At 47.2% G+C, this 24398-nt stretch overlaps 1 protein-coding gene across 1 annotated transcript; it reads left to right on the top strand.

Annotated features, from left to right (window-relative positions):
* The first annotated feature begins 362 nt into the window (after positions 1-362).
* On the top strand, positions 363-5562 carry LOC129671123 (histo-blood group ABO system transferase 2). Its single transcript, XM_055599745.1, has 6 exons — positions 363-381; positions 603-672; positions 1289-1345; positions 2772-2807; positions 3298-3432; positions 4621-5562. The coding sequence occupies exons 1-6, from the start codon at positions 363-365 to the stop codon at positions 5306-5308; spliced, it is 1005 nt and encodes a 334-aa protein (XP_055455720.1). The 3' UTR covers positions 5309-5562.
* The last annotated feature ends 18836 nt before the right edge of the window (positions 5563-24398 follow it).

The following is a 24398-nucleotide window of genomic DNA, read 5'->3' on the forward strand; positions in this document are numbered from 1 at the left end:
AAAGCTTGGACCCACTGAGCTCTTTCTCTAATTTAGATATATGTCTTTTAAGACTATCTGGTCTTGATTATGAGTTAAGTCATGTTTTACATAACTTCTACAGACACAAAAATCATCTGAGCTATTAGGGGCGTAGCTCAGTGGTGGAACACTTACCTTGGTACAAATCAGCCTTGCATTTCAACCCCGGCATGAGAAAAATTCACTAGAAAAGACCAGTTGCTGTCCCTGTGGAGATACGCGTACAGGGGCCGGGGGAAAGCTGGACCTAGCCTCCTGAAATGGAGCCAGCAGAGAGCCCAAGGTATTCATTTTGGTTATTGCAGTTTACCATGGGAGGCAGTTTTCAGTGACCCGAGGACATGGGCACCCAAGGAGACCGTGAGGGCCTAGAGAGCCACTGGAGTCATGAGCTGGAAGGGAATAACCTTCTCTCCCCTCTGAGTGCGCAGTGGGGCTGGAGCTCCAGCCAGGATTGGGGCTGGCTGAGATGGAGTGGTGGCTGCAGGGCACAGGATGACCTCTGACTCTCAGGAGAGGCCTGGAGGGGTGTCAGGCCTGAGAAGGGCAGAGTAACTGGATCCTGTGCTGCTGTTTTTCAGGAAGACCAAATTGCTACTCGATTCACCTTGGAATCCTTCCCCTCCTGGTGCTTGTCTTAGTCTTCTTTAGGTAAGATTCCAGACTGGTGAGTGACAGTTGAGACCCCGATGGGGACCCTGAGCTGTGCACATTGCTACTAGAACAGTACTGATAAAGGTGCTCATAGTTCGGCACCCACAGTGGCATGTCCGGCTTTGGCTTGCCCACATAGTGAAGCCTCTGATTCCACAGAAGGGATCTGGGGCTGGATGCCCATTCATTTGGCTCTGGCTGTGAGGGTGGGCCTGGGGAAGGAGAGAAGTCAGGCCTGGAGCCTGGAGTTCAGCCCTTTCTCTGTGTGGATGGTCTGTGAATCCCCACAGAGGAGAGACACTGCCATGTCTACTGGGGCTTCTATAGAGACATCAGGAAATAGGTCCTGATGTGGCCTTGGCTTATAGGACCTGGCCCAGAGTAGGGGCTGTCCACAAGTGCTGCAGGTGTCCAGAGGAGGGCCTTGTTTCCAGGGCCCTTCCTCTTGCCACCTTTTCTTCCAATGCTTAGTCCTGTCACTTGGCCTTACATCTTCACTGGGAACTTCTGTGCTCACTATGCTGGGTATAGTAGTGCATTTGGAGGGAGGGTCAGACTGCTGGTCTCACATCTGTGTCCTGAACAGCTGCCACTATGCCTGTCCTTCCCATAGCTACCACTTCCTGAGCCTCAGAAGCCAGGAACTGGAGGACTCAGGAGCTGTGACTAGGTGAGTGGGCATTGACGTGTGTGTGTGTGTGTGTGTGTGTGTGTGTGTGTGTGTGTGTGTGTGTGTGTGTGAGATCCATGTGTGGGGAAATGGGATACTGGCTGGATAAACTTTCTGCTGCATGCTGCCTTGTGACCTCTGCCTATACCTCTCTACATGGATGGCTCTAGGCTTTCTTTAGGCTGCCAAGAGCAGTTTTCACTGGCCTTTTGCTATCTTTAATGGACATGTGTGTTCTTCTCTGCCTTCAGCCTTATTCTCCCTTTTGTTCCTGCCTGGGCAGCCCCACGAACAGCTTCTGTTCCCCCCACAGCTCCCAGCAGCCTGCTGAGTGCAAGGTCTTTTGCCTTCTACAACCAGACCCAAGTTGGAGGCCCCTCCATCCCCACTGTCCCCACATCCTGTCAGGCTGCCTTTCGGGAAGGCATTTCCTGGCTTTGCTCTGTTTTCCTGAGCCTGCTATGGGCTTGTATCAGCAACATGCTTGTCTTTCTGTCTCAACTCTACTTTGCTTACAATAGCTAATGATCCTTCAGAACAGGAGGTAGGAGGTGCTCCGAGACTGGATCCTGCCTGTTGACCCTTTCCAGCAGCCTGCCCCTCTGTGTGCCCTCACCAGCCATGCATGCCTTTGAGCTGGGGCTCTGGGCTTGGTCTTTGTGCTGTGCTTCCCACTAGATTATACAGTCTCCCAGCTGCTTTTTGTTCCCACAAGCTCCCTCTTGTCTTAGTTTTCCACTGTGCAGAGCACTCTGCTCCACCCTCATTTGTGTGGGGAGGCAGTCACAACTTTGATGACTGGCTCTTCAGAGGGCTGTGCTGTGTGAGTGTTTGCCTGCATGTATACCACACTTGTGCCTGCCTACAAGGCCTGAAAAGAGCCTTACATCCCCTGGAACTGGAGTTATGGACTGTTGTGTGTCTCCATGTGGGTTCTGGGAACTGAATCCAGTTGTTCTACAAGCCCTGCTCTCTGCTTTACAAGTCTTTGTAGGGCGCACAGCTTACTAGCAGAAATGGTTCTTGTCCCTTGGGGCTTGCCATCCTTTGTGGGGACAGCCCACTGCTGAACATTGCTCCAGGCTTTGTGGGAAGCACTTTACCCCACATGTTGGGGCTGGTCTCTAACAGATAGAAAGCCAAGATTCCGTGTGCCACCAGCCAGGAGAGAAACAAAGCAGGCTGCAGGCGCAGGTGGGCTGGTGGTCATCTGTAGACATGTTCAGTCTCATGAAGCTTGTGATTTAAAGTAGTCCTTAGACTAGTTTAGATATCCCAGGCTTAAGGGTGTCCACCAATGTAAAGTTAGAATGTGATCTTCCTCCTTGGGTCCCAGGCTCATGGGCAGGCAGGGTGGCTTGGCTGGCAGTGACATGCATCCAAATGACCGTCCTGTCAACTTGAGTTCTGCTGTTTTCTTTTCCAGGATGACCTATCCCCAGCCAAAGGTGCTAACACCCAGGTGAGTAGATTAGGTCACCGCCTGGGCAGCGCAAGAGTCCTAAAGGCACAAAAGGTACCAAATTATTGTCCTGGGGGAAGAGTGAGCAGCACACCTGAGGCTCCATGTCAGTCTCCAACACTGGGAAGAACTAAACTCAGAGGAACACAAAGACCTGAATAATCCTCATTGGCCTCAATTTACCTACCCTTTCACATTCTCAGGGCTGTCTGATTCAGATGTGGAGCCCCAGAGCATCTTCTCTGTCTCCTTTCTCACTTGGGCTTCCACTCCTTGTCTCCTGTTCCTGTCACTATGGATTTGGGACATGGTGGTTGTGGTGGTAATAAACACAATTGCTTTTATGGCTGGGGTGTAGTCAATGAGAGCTGCTTCTGATTGGCCCAGGTCCTCATGATCATCCCTGGGGGAAGCTGAGGGTGTGGAATCTGAGAAGGGCTCCTGCAGGCACCTTTGGTCACATGTCGCCCCTGGCTCTCTCTCCATGCAGTAGGAAAGACGTTCTTGTCTTGACTCCTTGGCTGGCTCCCATCATCTGGGAGGGAACCTTCAATATTGACATACTGAATGAGCAGTTCAGGCTTCAGAATACCACGATTGGACTGACTGTGTTTGCCATCAAAAAGTAAGCAGTGGGGCTGGAGCGATGGTTAGTGGGTAAGCACTTGCTTCAGGGCCTGAGGATCTGAGTGTGATCCCTACCATCCATCTGGGCATGGTGGCATTCGACTGTAGTCAAAACAAGTAGAGGAGAGAAATGAGTGGATCCAGGCAGCTTGTTGGACAGGCTAGCAAAACTGAGCTTCAGAGTCAATGAAGGAGCCCTGTCTGAAGAACTAAAAGGTGAGTAACGGAAGAAGACACCCAAAGCCAACTTCTGGCCTTCACACATGCACACAGGCACGCAAACATGAGTATATACAACGTGCACACACACACACACACACACACACACACACACATATGCACGCACAAGGGTCAAGGTGGAGGTGTAGGCATAACAAGCTCCATGGTTGTGTTTAGGATACAGTGGGGGTGGGGCTTGTGGCACCTTCCTGAGCTCTGGTGGGCTCACAGGTGAATGAACCCAGCTCTGCCTCCTCCCAAAGCCCCAGGCCAGCGTCCTTTGTGCTCTCAGTGAGGTGTCATTTGTAACCCTCAGCATACACTTCAGGTGAGACCGGTTCTTGCTCTGGTGGAGTTCACAGGAGATGACTCTTAGGGACCTAAGAGAGTTACTGAGTCCCTTGTCCACAGGCACCTTCTAGCCTCTGAGGAGGAAGGTCTAGGATACAGAGACCCTTTGCTTTCCTGAGACAGCCCTGGAGAGTGTCCAAAGTGGGCACACAGATACCAGGCCCTTGAGGATCCACCTAGTTCCACCAGGGTTGAGAAAGTGTGGCCTTAGGAGCCCAGGCTCTATTCAGGCCAGTGCAAGGGTTCAAGGTGTGGAATGTCTTGGGATGGAGCTGTCATTATTAAAGGGAGGATGACAAACCCATGGGCAGGTGGCCTGCTGAGGAGTCGCCAAGACAAGAGATACCTTCAGGGGATCTGCCTGGAACTCCAGGTCTGGAGTCAGCCTGCTCCCTGGCTGAAAGCATCCCAGGATTCTACCTCAGTGTTCCTTGCTAAGATGGGGTGCTGATGTTGCATCCTTCTGCTGCAAAGGAGGGTGAAGTGAGGTACAGTCTGTGGACTGGTCAGGAGAACTGTAAAGTTGGGGGATCAAGCCTCCAGGTAGCCATGGATTCTGTAGCCTGGGCCTCTGTCTTGGTAAGTTTAGTTTATACCTCTTTGTCCTCCCTCCCAGGTATGTGGTATTCCTGAAGCTGTTTCTGGAGACGGCAGAGCAGCACTTCATGGTGGGACACAAGGTCACCTACTATGTCTTCACTGACCGGCCAGGTGATGTTCCACAGGTGCACCTGGGGACAGGACGGCGTCTGGTTGTGCTAACTGTGCGCAATTACAGCCGCTGGCAGGATGTGTCCATGCATCGGATGGAGATGATCAGCCATTTCTCAGAGCAGCGCTTTCTGCATGAGGTGGATTACCTGGTCTGTGCAGATGTGGACATGAAGTTCCGTGACCACGTGGGCGTGGAGATTCTCTCAGCGCTCTTTGGCACCCTGCATCCTGGCTTCTACAATAGCAACAGGGGAGCTTTTACCTATGAGCGCCGGCCAAAGTCCCAGGCTTACATCCCCTGGGATGAGGGAGACTTTTACTACATGGGGGCCTTCTTTGGGGGGTCAGTGGTAGAGGTGCACCATCTCACCAAGGCCTGCCATGAGGCTATGGTGGAGGACAAGGCCAATGGCATTGAGGCTGTGTGGCATGACGAGAGCCATTTGAACAAGTACCTGCTCTACCATAAGCCTACAAAAGTGCTGTCCCCAGAGTACATGTGGGACCAGCAGCTGATGGGCTGGCCATCCATCATGAAGAAGCTGAGATATGTAGCTGTGCCCAAGAACCATCAGGCAATCAGGAACTGATAGCTGCGTTCCCACTGGAGAGGCCAGGCCTATAGCCAGGGCACATGAGGCTGGGTTGGAACTGGAAGGATTTGAGAGACATTGCTAAGTGTCACCCTCCACCCCACCACAGAGTCCAGCAGGCCCAGCGCCACTTGGCTAGCCACACACTTGGGTCCGTCCCTGGAGTATCAACCACCTTCAGCTCCCCCTGTGTGCCTAAGCTCCTTGTATTCAGTGATATGGTAGACACAGACTTCAGAACGTGGGCAAAACTCTGTCACGCAGTTACCTGTGCATCCTCACTCAGGCTTGTCCCTTCCTCTGCTGGGAGCTTCGACAGAGGGCCAGGGCCCTCAGGTAGGCAGTAGGGCAGGGAGAGTCAGCCTGTGGGCTACAGAGGTGCCTAGCTCCTGTTCAGCCCACTCAGGGCAGGTCAGTTCCCTGTGCCCATCGACCCTGCTCATTTTTTGTTTATTTGGGAATAGCTAGTGATCCATTCCTGGGCATGCTGCCACTGAGGTGCATTCCTTGTCTGACTCTATCTTAGAGATACATACTGACTGAACTTACTGAGGGTTGGGTGACCTTATTATTTTTATACTGTAGTTTTCATTTAAAATTTCCATCATAAAGGGATTTTTACTTGTTTTTCCTTTGTGTTGGGATTTGATTCTGTTCCCAGCTTCAAATATTTCTTTTTTTTGGGGGGGGGGTAGGGATTGTGTATTGTTTCTTGTTTTTTATTGGCACAGCATCTGTAGTACTCCAGCTGATTTCAGCCTTATTATGTGGCTCAGGATGGCCTTGAACTCCTGTTCCTCGTGCCAATATCTCTGGAGTGCCAGGATGACAATTATTCCACCACACTTAACTCTGATGTTCTTAATTCTTTTTAAAACCTCCTTTATCTTGTTTCAAAATGGTTTCTGGGCCCTGAAGTCCTTTGTGTCCTTGATTTTGTGTGTGTGTTTGTGTGGGGGGTAGGATTCCTATGTATCTTTGGCTAGCCTAGATTTTGCTACTGGGTGTCCTGGAACCCTTCTGCCTGTCATTATACCTGACCAGAATATATATATATATATGTATATATATATATATATTTAACTTTTTATTAATTCTTTGTGAATTTTATACCATGCACCCCAATCCCTCTCATCTCCCTCTCCCTCCATATCTTCCTTTGCCCCTGCAACCTCCCTCTTTTTTTGTCCCATTTTAATTTTTTTAGTTTTTATTAATTACACTTTATTCATTTTTTATCCCCCCATAAGCCCCTCCCTCCTCCCTTCCCCATCCTACCAGGCCACAGAAGAGGACAATGCAGCCACTTTTGATGAGAACTGATAGTCTAAGATCAGAAAGGAGAGGAGAACCTCCCCTATCAGTGGACTTGGTGAGGGGCATGCATGCAACCTCCTTCTTAAAGTGAGAAAAAAGGGGGGAATAAAACCAAACCCCAAAAGCATCTTATTATGGAATCTGTAGTGTGTGATAGTGTGTTTCTCTCATTGTACCTTTTGTTCACACATCTTGCCAGTGTTCATTGCAGTGAGTCATTGATTTGGTTCAAGGTTTCTGGCTTCCACTGCGCTTCTATCAATACTAGATTCTCACAGGGACTTTTCTCAGATATCCTGTTGTTGCTCTGTGTCATGGAGATGCTGTAGTTTGAATCTGCAGGAACAGCCCCTCATGCACCCGAGCAGTTCATACATGAGATAGATGTGGTGGGCCAACTCAAAGCCCTGGATCTGGGCCCAGGTGGTAGCTGAGCTGTGTAACACTCAGCTCTCCAGCACTGCTCTGGAGAGGGACAAGGCCAGCCTTCCCATGCTCATGCTGCCAGGGCAGCTCTCCCTCCTCCCCACCAGGGACCGCTCCCCTGAGTGCTGGATCTGGGGAGGGGCAGGGTGAGCTCTGAGCAGCCCTCAGACGTCAACATGGTCCCAGGATATAGCCAAGACCAGGGATGTGTACGTAGCCTTTGGTGGTAACATGGGTCATGGACATTGTCATAGATCCCTGCTGCTTCAGGGCCAAGGACTGAACATGACCCTCAGTGGCAGCATGGCTGGGGCATCACCACTGGCCAATTTCTTTTCTCTCTCTCTATCAAAGGTGGATAAACTACCAATGGGTAATATTCTATAAGCCTCCCTGTGTGTGGTCTGCCAAGCCCTGGATGCTCCTGAGACTTGATTTCTTATCACACTCTTCCATTTCTCAGCATTTATGAATTAGCCAACCACATCACTTCTGAGGTCCAGCTCCCACCAATGGGATAAGGCACATTCATGACCTTTGTTACCACAGAACCAGTAAACATCTTGCCTAGTGTGCTTGTTTACTAGTTTGTAGGGTGGAACACAGTTTTGCAAAAGGAGTTCCCTTAATAGGTTGGTTTCAATTCTTTGTGTATTTGCGAGACACCTAGAATATTCTCCAACAGTGTGCAAAGTAGAGCATAGTGTTTTGGTTTTTTTTTTTTTTTTCAGTTCATTCTTTTTTTTTAATTTTTATTAATTACACTTTATTCACTTTATATCCCCCCCATAAACCCCTCCCTCCTCCCCTCCTAATCCCACCTTTCCTCCTCCTTCTCCACGAATGCCTCTACCCAAATCCACTAATAGGGGAGGTCTTCCTCTCCTTCTTTCTGATCCTAGTCTATCAGATCTCATCAGGAGTGGATGCATTGTCTTCCTCTGTGGCCTGATAAGGCTGCTCCCCTCTCAGGGGGAGGTGATCAAAGAGCAGGCCAATCAGTTCATATCAGAGGCAGTCCCTGTTCCCATTACTATGGAACCCACTTAGACACTGAACTGCCATGAGCTATATCTGTGCAGGGGTTCTAGGTCATCTCCATGCATGGTACTTGGTTGGAGTATGAGTCTCAGGAAAGACCCCCGTGCTCATATTTTTTGGAGCATAGTGTTTTACCTTCTCTTCTGTGCTTGGTAAATTTCTTGAGTGCTGGGAACATTCTGATGAATCTCCAAAATGAAAAGATCCAGGGTGCAGACAGAGTTCCTTGAGGCCAGAAGTGTCATTTAACCTCAGAAATTGTGGTAATTAAGGAAGGGTGTGGGACAAGGGGAGATGGGGTGTGGGGGGAGGGGGTTATGCACTGTGGAGAAGTGAGAAAGGCATCTAGAGTCCATGATAGAGGTGTGAGGGAAAGGCACCTTAGGTTGCCTTTGGGGTTGGAGGAAATTTGCTCTTTGATGTCTGAACTCTAATTTTCTAGGTGTCTGCCATTTTCCTGACTCTGACCACCTAAGGACCAGCTGTTCCTTCTCCATAAAGCCTCAGGGAAGGGAAGTAGGGGAGGATGAGAGGCAGAGAGAGAACATGAGCTGTGGGAGAGCAGAGAGTGCTCAGGGAGCCTGCACAGCCTCACCCAAGAACTCCTGGTGTAGTGCCTGCCAGTTTCTGCCAGACTGCAGGGAAACATGGTCTGCTTAGCTCTAGCTCAGAACTAAGACTTCATGTGTAAGATGTTCTGATGCTGTGAGCATGCTTTTCTGTCCATGCCAGGCAGCTCTGTTCATACAAGAACAACCCAGGGAAATGTTTTCTTTAATTAAGAATGAATCCTGCCTACGCATGGGAGAGACCTGTGGTCAGCCCCAGAAGGAAATCAGAGTCTGGTGCCTAACCTTGTGAGAGGTTAAAAAACTTAGAGTTAATTCCTGGGGCTGAGGTGAAATCACCAGACCACATTCCTTTTTCAGACCTGGGAGATACCGCTGCTTAGCAACCAGACCAGAGAGCCAGCAGCAGTCCCCGCACCCGATAGTCCTGCCTAATCAGCACCGTAACAGGACATTCCAGGCACTGCTCATGATAAGATATCCCCCAGATAGCCGACTGGACCACTGTGGCCTTGGTGCCTAAAACAGACCTATTATTTTAAAAGTCAAGTTCCCTAAAGACCCTCTTACCCAATCCTGTAATGCCAAGGCTTGGACTTCCCCGATTGCTTTTTTTCCCTTTAAAAACCTTGTTCCCCTAGACTGCAGTGCCACATTCCTCTCCTGCTTCCACAGGAAGTTTTTCGACCAGGCTAGAGCTTGTAATAAAAGATCCTCATGTGTTTTGCAGCAGAGTCGATTCCTGGTGGTCTTTTGGGGGGTCTCATGAACTGGGCATAACACTTGCTTCTAATTCCCAAGGCCCCTGTTGGCTCCTAACCAGGCTAATCCTCCTGGTGGAGGATTTTAGGTCAAACAATGACCTGGCTCTTTCAGTTTACATAGCCAGATGCATCGGACATGACCTTCCCTGAGTTCAGCCCTGAGAATCATGATGGCTGAGTGTTCTCTGTTTTCCTGATAGGTGTCTCTCTACTTTTTCTGAAGTGCTGACCAGTTAGTCTTTGTCCCCCTGGGATGGCTCATGGTCTCTTTCCTTAGAGCATTTCTCATGGGGCTCTTTGGGCTTTCATAAAAAACAAACAAACGAACAAACAAATAAATAAAAGCTTAGTTTTTAGGGCCATTTGCTATTGTTCCATGGTGGGGTCTCTGGAAGAACAGGGTGGAATAAACAAAGAAACCTTGGACAGGTCTCAGCTGATGGTGTCTTTGTGAGGGCTGGGTCGGTGCCCAGCCTCTGCTCTTTACTCTGGATCCAGGCAGGAGTGACCTCAAAGGATAGAGCTGACACTCTTGGCTTCCCTGTGGCAGATCTTGTCTCTCTCTGCTGAGTCTTCTTGGTCACCTTCTGGCTTCATTATGAGACCCCTGAGCTCAGGATGTTTTTCTGAGCCCTATTCTGCCTGTATGTGAAGGCTGATTCCAAGCCCTCTGTGCTTTGGGCCAGATTCAGAGCTCTTGTCCTACCCCTTCAGAGATGGGGTAGGACATGCATGCATGCATCTACTCTGGCCCCGATGATCCCTGTCTCTGTTAGGTTCCTGCCCTTAAACTCTCCCACCTACTGTCCTGCCTCCTTTCCCTTGTCCCAGTTCAAGACAAGACATTTGCATGATCCAGCATTCCTTGTGAATTGCCTCTGCCACCACCTCCAACACAGTTCACCAATCCTGCCTGCTTGGCACATCTCAGCCCCACTTCTACCAGCCTGTTCTAGGTCAGTGTCATGTTTGCCTGGATGGTGGATAGTGGCTTTCTGGCTGTGCTGTGTCTACCATGATGCCTGCCATGGCACCTGCAGGGTGTTCTTTCCACTGTGGTTAGAGTAGTTTCTTGAGTTGCTCCTCTGTTGGGGCCTTAGGGGACCCCTATAGCCGTCTAGGGGCTTCTCTGTGTTCTCTTCAATACCTCTCTGTTTTCATCCCCACTCAGGGTTGGGATATGTGGGGCTGGAAGCTGAGGCCTGGGGGTATTTAAGGGAACAGGTAAAGTAAGGGTCAGATCTGAATGTTAGGATGGAAAACATCGAATGCTCCTTTCTGTAGGTGCTTTTTGGGTGCCTTTCTTCTCTTATTTCCTCAAAACCTCATACAAGCTTACACCTCCATTTTGAGAAGAACCAAAATGTCTCTATCGGTATGCTATCAGTGAGGACATGCCCAGGGCCCCTTGTCCACTCTACTGTCCTGATGCTTCACCTTCCACTTGAGAGGTGCATACCCAACCACACTGGGGTGGAATTCATATTTATGAGCCAGATATATGTGTGTTTTTTTCCATGTGGGGTCCCAGTTAATCCAACATCAACTGTGGAAAAGACTGTCCTTTTCCATTGGGTGAATTTACTCTTGTAAGCAAACACATTGGCTGCACATCTGCTGTTTTGCCTTTTCTCTTCTCTATCCTGTTTCACTATGTTCTGTGTTTCCCTCTGCCCATACCACATACTCTCAATGCCTAATTGTGTAGTGTCATAAAATCATCAAGAGATTCCAATTCTGTAGAATACTCCTGGTAAAGTGTTGGAGTTGAAAACTCTGAAAGTCTGGTCCTCTCCCCAAGACACAGTAAAATGAAAAATTCCCTGAAGTGACATTTCTGTCTTTGCTCTCAGTGTTTAGTGGAGCAAATAAGGTCAGGTAATAGCATGTGAGGACATTGTGTGTTTCAGCTCCTTACCCGTCATCTCCCTCAGGAGCTCATTCACATGATGCTGATAGGACGTAGTGTGCCTGAGCCTCTGCTGGCTGGGACACAACTTACATCTGTGTTAATGTGCCCACCAGTATCTGAAAATCTAGGACCATTGGAAGTGTCAGTTTGTAAGGAGGAAACACATGAGGAAAAGTGGCAGTGGAAAAACCTAGGATAAGGAAGAATGGTGCCCACTTCACCAGGCAAGCAGGACTGTGTTAGTCAGAGTTGAGAAAAGGTCATTTCAGCAGCGAAATCAAGACCTAGACAGCAGTAGTGGCTTTGATGAAAGCCATCATGCTGGCTGTGGAGGAAAAAATTCTCACAGTAGAATACACAATAGCCATTTTCCTAATGGCATGTCTAAGAGTCCTCAGGTGTGGACCATGCAGGGTGACTGGAAGTCACATGTTTAGTTACTGACTTGTAGCCTTTATAAATGTGACAAATAGTTGGGCCTGGGTAAATGTCCCATGTACAGTGAGCCATGTACAGTGGATATTGGTGCTTCTGAGAAATGTCAGAGGCAATGAACTTCAGCCCATAGAGATACTGTGGTTACAGGTAGAAACAATGAAGTGTGACTTCTCTGAACATGCCCTGTGACTTTCTCTTCTGAAGCTCGTATTCCCCACTAGGGGTCCTTTTAGCAGCCAGTTATGGCTGATGGAAATCATCCAGGGACTGGAGGTGCATGCAATGGCAGTCAGGAATCTTTAATCCTCAAGCAGGTGGGCTTCTGGTAGCTACTGGTAGGCACAACAAACTATTCTGTATCCTTTTGTTCTTAGGTATAGCCAAGCAACATGACCTGGCTTCACTCAGTTCATCAAGGAAGTAGAGATACACAGAAGCCCCATGGGAACAACCCCAGGGCAAGGAAGTTGGACAGCCTGGGAAGAATGAGTGTGAATTACAGAGAACTAAGGGGTGCTCCTATCCACGCTGCTGTAGCCAACACTGATCTCCTGAGGAAGTTACTGGGACAGCTGGGGGATCTGTTCATGCTGCATCAGCCCTTGCTAACACGTTACTCTAATATCTTCTTAGTTGCTGACTCCTGATTGGATGGGTTGCAATGTAATCCTCACAGTCCCACTACTTGTCCTGGTCATGGATGGTGGTCCAGGCCCTCACATTCTAACCATGCTCATCGTCTGTAAAAAGTGTTCACTATGTGGATGGTATCATGTTTTTTTTTAATTTTTTAATTCTTTATTAATTACACTTTATTCACTTTGTATCCCCCCCTGTGGTTCCCTCCCTCCTCCCGTCCCAATCCCTCCCTTCCTCCACCCTCTGCATGCATGTCCCTCCCCAAGTCCACTGATAGGGGAGGTCTTCTTTTCCTTCCTTTTGATCCTAGTCAATTAGGTCTCATCAGGAGTGGCTGCATTGTCTTCTTCTGTGGCCTGGTAATGCTGCATTCCCCTCAGGGGGAGGTAATTAAAGAGTAGGCCAATCAGTTCATGTCAGAGACAGTCCCTGTTCCTATTACAGTGGAACCCACTTGGACACTGAACTGCCATGGGCTACATCTGTGCAGGGGTCTTAGGTTATCTCCATGCATAGTCCTTAGTTGGAGTATCAGTCTCGGGAAAGACCCCTGTGCTCAGATTTTTTGGTTCTGTTGCTCTCCTTGTGGAGTTCCTGTCCTCTCCAGATCTTACTGTTTCCCATTTCTTTCCTAAGATTCCCTGCACTCTGCCCAAAGGTTGCCCATAAGTCTCAGCATCTGCATTGATAGTCTGCAGGGCAGAGCCTTTCAGAGGTCCTCTGTGTCAGGCTCCTGACTTGTTCCCTCTTTTCTCCTTCTTCTGATGTCCATCCTCTTTGCCTTTCTGGATAGGAATTGAGCATTTTAGCCAGAGTTCTCCCTCTTGATTAGTTTCTTTAGGTATACAGATTTTAGAAAGTTTATCCTATATTATGTCTATAAGAGTGAGTATATACCATGTGCATCTATATCTGACAGAGGACTAATACCCAGTATACATAAAGAACAAAAGAAGTTAAACAGCAAAAAAATCAAGTAATCCAATTAAAAAATGGAGTACAGAGCTAAACAGAGAATTCTCAATAGAGGAATATTGAATGGCAGAAAAACACTTAAAGAAATGCTCAACCTCATTAGCCATCAGGGAAATGCAAATCAAAATGACCCTAAGATTTCACCTTACACCCCATCAGAATGACTAAGATAAAAAACTCAAGAGACAACACATGCTGGAGAGGTTGTGGAGAAAGGGGAACCCTCCTCCACTGCTGGTGGGAATGTAAACTTGTACAACCACTCTGGAAAGCAATCTGGCGCTTTCTTAGACAACTAGGAATAGCGTTTCCTCAAGATCCAGCTATACCACTCCTAAGCATATATCCAAAAGATTCTCAAGTACACAATAAGGACATTTGCTCAACCATGTTTGTAGCAGCCTTATTTGTAATAGCCAGAAGCTGGAAACAGCCCAGATGCCCCTCAGTGGAGGAATGGATGCACAAATTGTGGTATATCTACACAATGGAATATTACTCAGCAATAAAAAACAAGGAAATCATGAAATTTGCAGGTAAATGGTGGGATCTGGAAAAGATCATTCTGAGTGGGATGGTATCATGTTAACTTGGAGTGTTTAACAGATTTGCAAACTCATTTGAGAGACATGCAATTGTCCCTGGAGGTGCAAATAAGGTAGACAGAAAACTTGAGGAAAAGGATGGCAGCCGATGGCTGAACTGCACAATATTCACCTTTTCCCCTTACAGGAGAATGGCTGCCGGACACTCAAGGCATTAGGGGTCAAGGATTTCATTCCCATAGTCCTTCAGAGCTGGTAGGTTGGATTCTGGAGATTCTCCTAATAAATTTCTGCTTTAAAGCTCTGCAGTGACTGATTTTGCAGAATGATCGACAGGGGGTGCAAAGAAAGACACCAGGAGAAGGCTGTTCAGACCCTGCATATAGACAGTGAAATCACACTGTCTACTTGGCATTTGTTTCCTCCCTACCCTATGCGCCTCATACTCCTATGATTTCTCATTATTTGGCTTTCATTTGTACAGCTTAGCCCTTGTAAGGCTGACATCTGAGTGAATCTCATACACACAGTGCCTGTCTGTGTGCCATTTCACCTGTGTGGCTCCACCTGGTGGTTTCTCTCCGATCTGCAGCTGTGATCTGCAGCTGTCTGTGGCATACCTGTGTGATTCCTCAGCTCTGCGGCTCCTGTCTGTTCACGTGACTCCTTTATAGTTCATGTCTGTGGGGCGCTGACTTTCTCCCACTGCTCAAGCTGTGATGTGAAGCCCCTGAGACCCCAGCGTCACTGCTACTACTTCAGCCTTCACTAGCCTGCACCGGTGGCTTCAAACACTCTCCCTGTTTTCTGGTCACAAATGACCATGGCTTCACACAGCCCAGGGAACCATGACTGGAGCATCTTTTTTTATGGGACAGCAAATGAGCCCCCTTATTGGCCCATTACTCTAATCCTATTCTCCTCACTTTCTTTTTTTCTTTTTTCTTTCCCGAGACAGGATTTTTCTGTGTGTAGCCTTGGCTGTCCTGGATTCGCTTTCTAGAATAGGCTGGCCTCAATCTGTCTGCCTCTGCCTCCCTGAGTGATGGGATTACAGGCGTACACCAGGGCACCTGGCCCTCCATATTTCTATAAAGAACTTCAGCACTCCCTGTGTCTCCATGGTGCGTGGCATCACGTGCCTTTGGATCTTTTGAGGATTGGCTGAGGAATGTGTAGGGAAGCAGGCAGGAAGAGTAGGAAGATAGACCAGGATTCTTCCTGGCTCTCTTGTGGTGCTGCTGGGCAAAATGCAGGATGTTATTAGGGGTTGGAATTGGCCTTAGCAGTGACACAGGACTAAAGACATGCTTGGGAGACTGGATTACATTGCCCTGCTATGGAAAATAAGACATCTAACCCAGACTGGGGACAGAGGCAGGAGCCCTTGACTGTGGCCATGTTATTGGACAAAGCTCTTAGTCATCATGCTGCACAGCTCAGTGTTCATCCTTCAAAGCAGGATGCTCCTGCTTTGAAGCCGTGGATGAGAGGTTCCGTCTGGGGTGATTGACAAGCTCATATGTCTGCTGTTTCTGATACAGTCTGACATGTTTTGGTATCATTGTTGATTGTCACAAAGAAATCTCTCATGAGATTGTGGCTCCAGCTGTGCTGGCAGAGGGAGGTTAACTTGTGTAAGCAAGATGTGAAGTCAATCTTTCTTGAAAATTTTTCTCAAAATGGGGTAATTCAGGTCAAGGCAGTGACTGTGAAATAGATTAACTCAAGGCTAGACCCACCCTGAAAGCTGATATTGCCTGCAACATAGAGGAGCTTGGAGCATCCCTGCCTGGTGTTCTCATCAGGCTGTAGCCTGAATGCAGAGCTGTCTTGAAATTTCTACCGAACAAGTGGGCCCATAACTGTTCAATTCAGCCTCACTCATACTGCCAGGACATCAGCAGAATATAGCTAAATTCTTTACCATGGTGTGACATGTGTAGCTAGCCCTGGTCCTGATAGCATCCTTACTCCCATTCTAAACCTCAGAAGCCAGGTCTTTCCCACCTGTAGATTCCGATCTTCTGAACACTCTGGAAGGATCCACTGAACTGTGTGTACAGTGTTGGAGAGATCAGGTATACCAAGCACAAATACTGAAGCATAACCAAGGCAATATACAGCAAGCCAATAACCATCATCAGATTAAATGGAGAGACACTTAAAGCAAATCCAGTAAAATCAGAAACAAGGCAAGGTTGTCTACCTTCTCTATAGCTATTCAATATAGTAATTGCAGTTTTAGCTAGAGCAATGAGACAATTTAGCTAGAGTAAGGAGATCAAGGAGATACAAGCTGAAAAGAAAGAAGTAAGTGTATTATTATTATTTGCAGATGATTTGATAATATACATAAGCAACCCCAAAAATTCCTACCTGGGAACTTCTAATGTTGTTAAACAACTTCGATGACGTGGCTAGATACAAAAATTAACTTAAAAAAATAAAGCCCTCCTATATACAAATGATAAGCAGGCTGAAGAAAAAACTAGGGAAACAACACTCTTAACAATTGCCACAAATAATATAAAAGATCTTAGTGTAACTCTAACCAAGCAAGTGAAAGACCTGTATGACAAGAACTTCATGTATTTTGAGGAATGAAATTGGAGAAGACATCAGAAGTTGGAAATATCTTCCATGTTCCTGGATCAGTAGGATTAATGTGGTAAAAGGGACTATCTTACCAAAAGCAATCTACAGATTTAACAAAATACCCATCAAAATTCCACACAATTCTTTATAGACCCTGAAAGAGTAATACTCAACTTCATACAGAAAAACAAAACAAAACAAAACAAAACAAAACAAAACAAAACATCCAGACTAGGGGCTGGAGAGATGTCTCAGAGGTTAAGAGCACTGGCTGCTCTCTCAAAGGTTCTGAGTTCAATTACTAGCAACCACATGGTGGCTCACCACTATCTAAAAGTGAGATCTGGTGCCCTCTTCTGGCATGCAGGTATACATGTAGGCAACACATTGAATACATAATCAATCAATCAATCAATCAATCAATCAATCTTAAAAAAAATCCCCAGTGTAGGTAAAACAATCCTGTACAATAAAAGATCTTCTGGAGATAGCACCATCCCTGATTTCAAGCTGTGCTACAGAGCAATAAAGTAATAAAAACCAGGTGATATTGGCATAGAAATAGACAGTTTGACCAATGGAATTGAATAAAAAACCCAAAAGTAAACCCACACACCTATGGACACTTGACTTTTGACAAAGAAGCCAAAACCATATAATGGATAAAAGAAGGCATCTTCAACAATTTGTGCTGGTCTAACTGGATGTCTGTTGAAGAATGTGAACTGATCCATATTTATCATCCTGCACAAAGCTCAAGTCCAAGTGGATAAAAAAAACCTCAACATAAAACCATATATACTAAAACTGATAGATGAAACAGTGGGAAATAGCCTTGAATGCATTGACACAGGAGAGAACTTCCTGAATAGAACACCAATTGCACATGTAGTAAGATTAACAATTAAGAAATGGGACCTTATGAAACTGAAAAGTCTCGGTAAGGCAAATGACACCATCAAAAGGAGAAAATAGTAGTCAATAGAATAGGAAAAATCTTCACCAATCCCACATCCAACAGAGGACTGATATCCAAAATACATAGAGAACCCAAGAAACTAAACATCAACAAACCAAATAATCTAGTTGAAAATGGGGTACAGAGCTAAACAGAGAATTGAAAACATGAATCTCAAATGGCTGAGAAGCACTTAAATAAATGTTCATCATTGCTATTCATCAGGGAAATGGAAATCAAGACAACTCTGGGATTCCATCTTAGACTGATTCAATGGGTAAAATTAAAAACACATGTGGCAGCTCATGCTGGTGAGGATGTGGAACAAGGGGAACACTACTCTATTGCTGGTGGGAGGGCAAACTTGCACAGTCACTTTGGAAATCAGTATGGTTGTTCCTGAGAAAACTGGGAATTGATTTAACTCAAGACCTAGTTATACCACTCCTGGGAATACACCCAAAGGACATCATACCATAAGGACACTTTCTCAGCTATGTTCATGGCAACTTTATTTATAATAGCCTGAAACTGGAAGCAGCCTAGATGTCCTTCAATGGAAAAACAGATAAAAAGGTGATACATTTACACAATGGAATAGTACTCAAGGAAGCCACAATTGTGTTTGGGGAGCATGATTATCTAGCAGTGACTTCGCTGTAACTGGAGGAAGGAAGTTCTCTGATTGACATCTGCCTCCCATGTAGCTACTCTCAAACTGCTACCCTCATGTCAGAAGAAAGACTCCCACGTTACCTCAGACACCTAGTCCAAGGTAATGGCCCCAAACCCCATACCCCACTTCGGCACTCCCAGGGCTCTCGCCTTGTCAACGGTGGCAGGAAATAAGCTGGCCCTGTAGGCAGCAGCAGGAATCATGAAATCCCTTTCACCTGCTGGTGCTACAGAGAGTAGAGTCAGCCCACAGTCAGCAGCAGCAGCTGCATGGTGCTCTGTGCACTCCTGGACTCTCTTCAGCATGTATGTCCAGCACAGGCTGCACCCAGCCTCACCTACAAAGGCTCTTCCATATGGGGGCCACAGCACAGGGAAAATTTCCTGACATATACCACAGACCTGCCACATAAATGCACAGAGATACAGATGCACACAGAGAAAAAGAAGTGCACGGTCACATTTACAAAATATGTTCCCCCAATGCCTCAGGTCCACATACAGACACATACAGGTACTGATACAAGCACACATGCACACGACACATGTATGTGTCTACAGAAGACAGAGACACATAGCCAGGCACATAGCATACACTCATATACACACAGGTGGATACATTAAATTCCCAGGCAGGGACACGTGAGCTCTCAGACAGTTCTACACAGGCACCTGCACACTTACACTTGTACACAGCGCGTGCACAGCTCCATATGTGCACAGAAGCAAGGGAGTACATTTTCACTGTGCTGTGGCATAGAACAGAGGGTCAATGGAAGGTGGGCACCCTGGGGAGACTTCAGTCTGTCCAAGTCTTAGAGCCGGAACTGAGAGCAATGAGCATCTCTGAGAAAAGGTGAAATAAAATTTGGAGGCTTTCCAGAAGCCAAACTGCTGTTGGGATGGGAGCTGCAGGGAGGATGTACAGAGTCAGGAAGGTGTATAGGGGCTTCAGAAGCTTGTGGGGAAGACAGGACACAGGAGACAGATTGTGGTGCAGAAAGAGCAGAGCTGAGCTTTCTGGGGGAGATGGATTGGGGGCTGAGTTTTGCATCAACCCGTGCTGCATGGAGAAGAACTGGTGGCTGTGTTTGGAGCTGGAAGTTCTGGGAGGGAAGAGGAAGTGTTCTGACTGGTTTGTTGAGAATAGGTCCTGGACATGGAAAGGGTAGGAACTGGGGAGTCCTTGTTATTCTGCTGCTCTAGATTCTGAGGTAGTGCTTCCTACTCTGATAACATTCTCTCTCTTGACAAGGCTTCCCCAGAACGAGTGAAAGCTCAGTCGGGTGACTAATTACAGAAATCTGCACCATGTGTCCACAAGATCCAAACAAAACAGTACACTCAGCCCACACGTGGACGGGCCTTTGTAGGTGAGGCTGGGTGCAGCCTGTGCTGGACATACATGCTGAAGAGAGTCCAGGAGTGCACAGAGCACCATGCAGCTGCTTCTGCTGACTGTGGGGCTGACTCTACTCTCTGTAGCACCAGCAGATGAAAGGGATTTCATGATTCCTGCTGCTGCCTACAGGGCCAGCTTATTTCCTGCCACCGTTGACAAGGTGAGAGCCCTGGGAGTGCCGAAGTGGGATATGGGGTTTGGGGCCGTTACCTTGGACTAGGTGTCTGAGGTAATTGATGGGGTGAACATGTATAATTCTGTAACATTTCCTGTGCTTCATGCTAGGCTGTGAACTCCAGTATCACCTGTCAGCTCCCCATGGGGTGTGGCACCCACAGGCAGAGGGATGCGTTACAGTCGCCTGACTTACCGCTCTGCCATAGTGACCACTGCCTTCTCTGTCAGAGAAGGCTCCCAAGAACGTTTTTTCCAACTACAGAATCGAATCTTTTCAGAATTTCTGTTCTCAATGAAAATCCATGAGCGTCTGCACAGATGCAGCCCTGCTGTTTGCGGGGGGGCTGAGCATTGCTGGGGGGGAAAGTCAGGGGGAAGAGGGTCTTCCAAGCGGCTGTGTTTAGCAACTTGTGGTGTGTCTTTCTGAGAAGATTTGAGTGTCCGAAGATGTTCAGCCATGCTCCCACGCCCTCTAACTGGTGAATAGTTACCTGGTTGTGTCTTTTCTGCTTTTTGATGTCTGCCCTGACAGTCAAGAAGCATCTTTGCCACATGGGGTCCCCTATCCGAGGCTGGTATCCAGGCCCATTGTCACCTCTGTGTGTAATTCCAGTTCATTGGGCTGAGTATCATGGCCACATGGCTGACTCACAGAGACCCTATGTCCTTTTCTAAGATCAGGGAGCTTGGTAGATGCTGCTCATGATCTTGGCAACCCAGGCCTAGGGACTCAATGTTACCCTGTTCTTTCCATAAGAAATGCCTGGTCTTTATCTTGTCTGTCCTCCACAAAAGCAGAAAAGCCATCCATCCATACTCTCACCTTAGTCTTGAGTTCCACAGGAAAAATGAGGTCAAAAGTGTGTGGATCCTAGGAGTCAGGACCATGGGGAGGCAGGCGCTCAAGCGGTGTGAAGGGACGTAGTAATGTCCCTGAGGCCAATGGGTCAAGATAGGGACAGAGACAGTACTGAATGCTGATTAATTTTGTGCAACACTGAGGAGTCCAGTCCTTGGAGAATTCTTCCTGACTCCTGCGGAAAAGCAGGGGCTGAACTCCAGGGTCAGTTGACAGGTGAGGGTGTTGAATGTGGCCCTCAATGATCTCATAGTTCATGTGTGCTTGGTGGCATCTTTCACCCATCACTGCTCCACACTGAGCTCTGTCCTCTCTGCATCATGCCTCATTCTCCAGGTGACTTTCTCAGCTCCTTGTGTAGGACCTCTACAAGGACACTGGATTGAGCCCCTTCCAGAAAGCTTATCTCCCAGGAGATCCCCTACTTCAGCATGCCTGTCTTTAACTGAAAATGGTGGGGATGATCAAATCATGACCAGGTTTCATGATGTCCTTCAGGTGTCTCAGGGCCCTCCTGCCTGTCCTAAGATGCTACCCAAGCTGCTCCCAGCCTTTTCTCCCACTTTACGTCCAGCCTGGGAACCATTTCTTTGACTCTGAATCCTGACTCAGGTATGGTTCCCCATCTAGCTTCTAGGAAAGTGGTATATAACTCGCTGGGCTGGAAACATGCCTATTCCTGCAAAGAAGAAAACCAGCCCTCTGCCACCCTTCACGCTTATCATTAATGCTATTGGGAAGTTGGAGTTCAGGATGAAGATCATGTAAGTGTGTACATCCAGGCAGATATTTCTGCTCTTGGCTGCATCCTCTTCACCCTATTCATTTCACATATGCTTCCTGGTCTCAGCAAGATTCTCCATGTCAACATGGAATCCTTCTGTGTTGTTTGTGTTGTGTTGTTTGTGTTTTCTATAACTTCAAGAATGGTGCTCATAGGGAAACTGAGCTGATTATAATTGTGTAGGTGCTATGGTCATTTCTGCTCAAAGATCAGCTAATACTTTTCAATATTTCCATGGTTTCTGTGCTAGTAAGAAGCCCAGGAGGGGCATATGATGGTCCAGAATCCTGCTGTATGGGTGGTGTCTTTGAAGACACCTTTGCTGATCCAGGCTGTGTTTAAAATGGCCTGGTGAGTTTCAAGTACAAAAAACCCTGAAAGAAGATCTGGGCTCTTCACCATTTCTGCACCAGTGTGTGTCAGATGCGCTCCTTCTGGAGTGACTTAGAGCATACAGGGAGGATACAAGATCATTGCTATCTTAGATCTGAGCCTGCTGCCAGAGTCACAGCTCTTGGGAGGAAAGGCTCTCCTGATCTAATTGTCTGGGCCCATGATATGTGCTGAGAAAGGCAGGAAACTGTCCTAATTAGAGCTATTTTTCTCCTGTATTCCAGGAAACCCATTGGATGTGTTTTGTTCAAGCAGTACCTGGATGACTTCCCAAAGCACCCTGGTTTGTTTCAAGCCTGTACGTGCTTACACCCTTATTTCTGCCGTTCAATACAGACTTCTAAAGAGACAAGATAAGCACATGTCTCATTGTGTCCACAGGGTCAAAGCACTACATTGGCATCTATTTCCTGATCACAGAGCAGCTCGCCATAGCCTACTACAAGGATAATTTTAAACATCCCACTTACATAATGACAATGCTCATGGGTATGTGAGTTTTTGAGACTTGCCCATGAACTCTTGAGGCAACGGTTCCTGAATGTATTCCTTCTTCCTACCTTATTTAGTCTAGTTTTGTACTGGGGACAATTCCTGTTATTCTTGGAATATCTTTGGGAAAATGATTTGTAAGCTCTTATCCTTTCTTCTCCTTAGCTCTTACATAACCAGTCCTAATCCCCAAGCCCACTTTTAGTCTCTACACACCCAGCCCATATTCCATTTTTTTCTTCTCTGTTTGCCATTGTGGTCTTTCCCTGAAGAGACAACTAGTGGGACTCCATTGCTGCAGGGGGCACTGGTCCCATCCTGAGACTGTGGTGAGTCCCTGGTAGCAGGTGTGGGTTCCTGGCATGTGGAGCCCAGAATTCTACATCCAATCGCACATCACATGCCCTTCTCTGCTCATGCAGGTCTGAGGCCCTGAGGTCACAGCCCAGTGCCTATTTAAAAGAAAGAGGAGAGAAAAACAGCTGAAGGGAGAGTCAATTTATAATATTTGGCAGTTCTGGAGGAGAGAGAAAAACTCACAAATTTTCTCTGCATTGCTTCAGAAAAGTTAAAGCTTATTGAGAAAACTAAACAGGTCAAAAAATAGACAACTGTGTATTTTTTGAGAGACAGGTTGTCAGCCATATCCTGGGACAAGCACCTGTCATGAACCACTCTGTCCTCATTCTCACAGGGCTTCTCTGGACACTGAGGTATACAAGGAATGTTTTTTTTTTGTTTGTTTGTTTGTTTGTTTGTTTAAGGTCACCAGGAGACATGACCTCCACCTGTCACTGTTCCCAAGCACTGATAGCCTGGTGTTAACCATCAGCCTCACATCTCTGAGAACACTTTACACTTCTCTTGTTCTCCAGCCTCTCTGCTTCCAGGCTTCTTCCCAACTGGGAGTCACAGTGCTGGTTCCATCATGTACTCCATGCCAGCCTTCTCAACCATCTGCCTGCCCTCAATTCAGGCTCTGCAGCCATGCCACTCAAGCAATGTCTTTGTGGTGTCACAGCAGAGAGCTTGCAGACCTAGAGAGAAATGCCTTCTGGCCCTACCTTCACATCCCGACCAACACTCCAAGTTTCTGGTGCTGCCCAGTTCCTCTATGTCTTGCTAGTTTTCTTTCTGACCTTCATCTTCTGCATCAGATATAACTGAAGTATGCAAGGGTAAATGGAGCTCTCTGTCTACATTATTTATTTTGGTCAAGAACTGGGCTACTCAGGGTTGTGTTAGCAGATGTGGGCCTGGCTGTTGGAGTGTAGAGTGTAATGTGTACATGAATGTGGACAATCATTGGTGGCACATCCCCTTACCCCTTATGATGCCCAGCTGTCAAACTCAAAATTTCCCTTTAAGATATGGTGTAGACTGTATGCATCCAGCTTGTGTCTGTGCACTGAATTCTGCACATGTCTTCTATTTACCAGCTCTGTGTGGGTGAGATCCCTCTGCTCAGAAGCCTTTGTGAGTGAACCACCTGAGACTTCAGCCCTATACAGACCCATATGCTGAGGGGTCATTTGTCCCAAACCACATGCCAACATGAGTCCCTCCTAACTCCTCCAACATGGCTGGCCTTTTTTTTTTCTTCTTCAGGAAATTTGAACTGGGGCTACCCATTCTTTGGCCTGAGTCTTCTCAGGTCCTAGATGATTCAAGAGGAAACTAGGTGGCCTATTTGTAGCGAGGGTCCCTCATTTCCTAAAACTTCGTTTCCCTTTTCTATTTGGACTGGTGTCTTTCAATCCTGCACACTATAACTCTATGTGTCTTACAGGTCGTTCTCTGGTTCCGAACCCACAATCTGTGAGGTTGTATGAAAGATTTGTGGTGAACACAGGGCTGAACAGAACAGACATCTTCAGCCCTCTCTGTGATGGTAGAGATTGGGTTTTTCCTAATTTCCCCTTCCTTTCTGTTCAGGATTTCCCTGTAAGACATGAGTGGAGAGGCACTCCTTAGAGCCCTCTGTCTCTATCTGGTTCTGCAAATAGATTCCTGTGAGTGATCTAAGAATCCTAGCACATGGACCCAACTCTGCAGAGATGACTCAACAACAAGGAGCTGATACCTGCCACCAACTGCACTTGAACACAGGACTTCTTTTGCCA

This window comes from Psammomys obesus, unplaced genomic scaffold, assembly GCF_907164565.1.
Source record: "Psammomys obesus unplaced genomic scaffold, mPsaObe1.curated_primary_1811, whole genome shotgun sequence".
Lineage (NCBI taxonomy): Eukaryota > Metazoa > Chordata > Mammalia > Rodentia > Muridae > Psammomys > Psammomys obesus.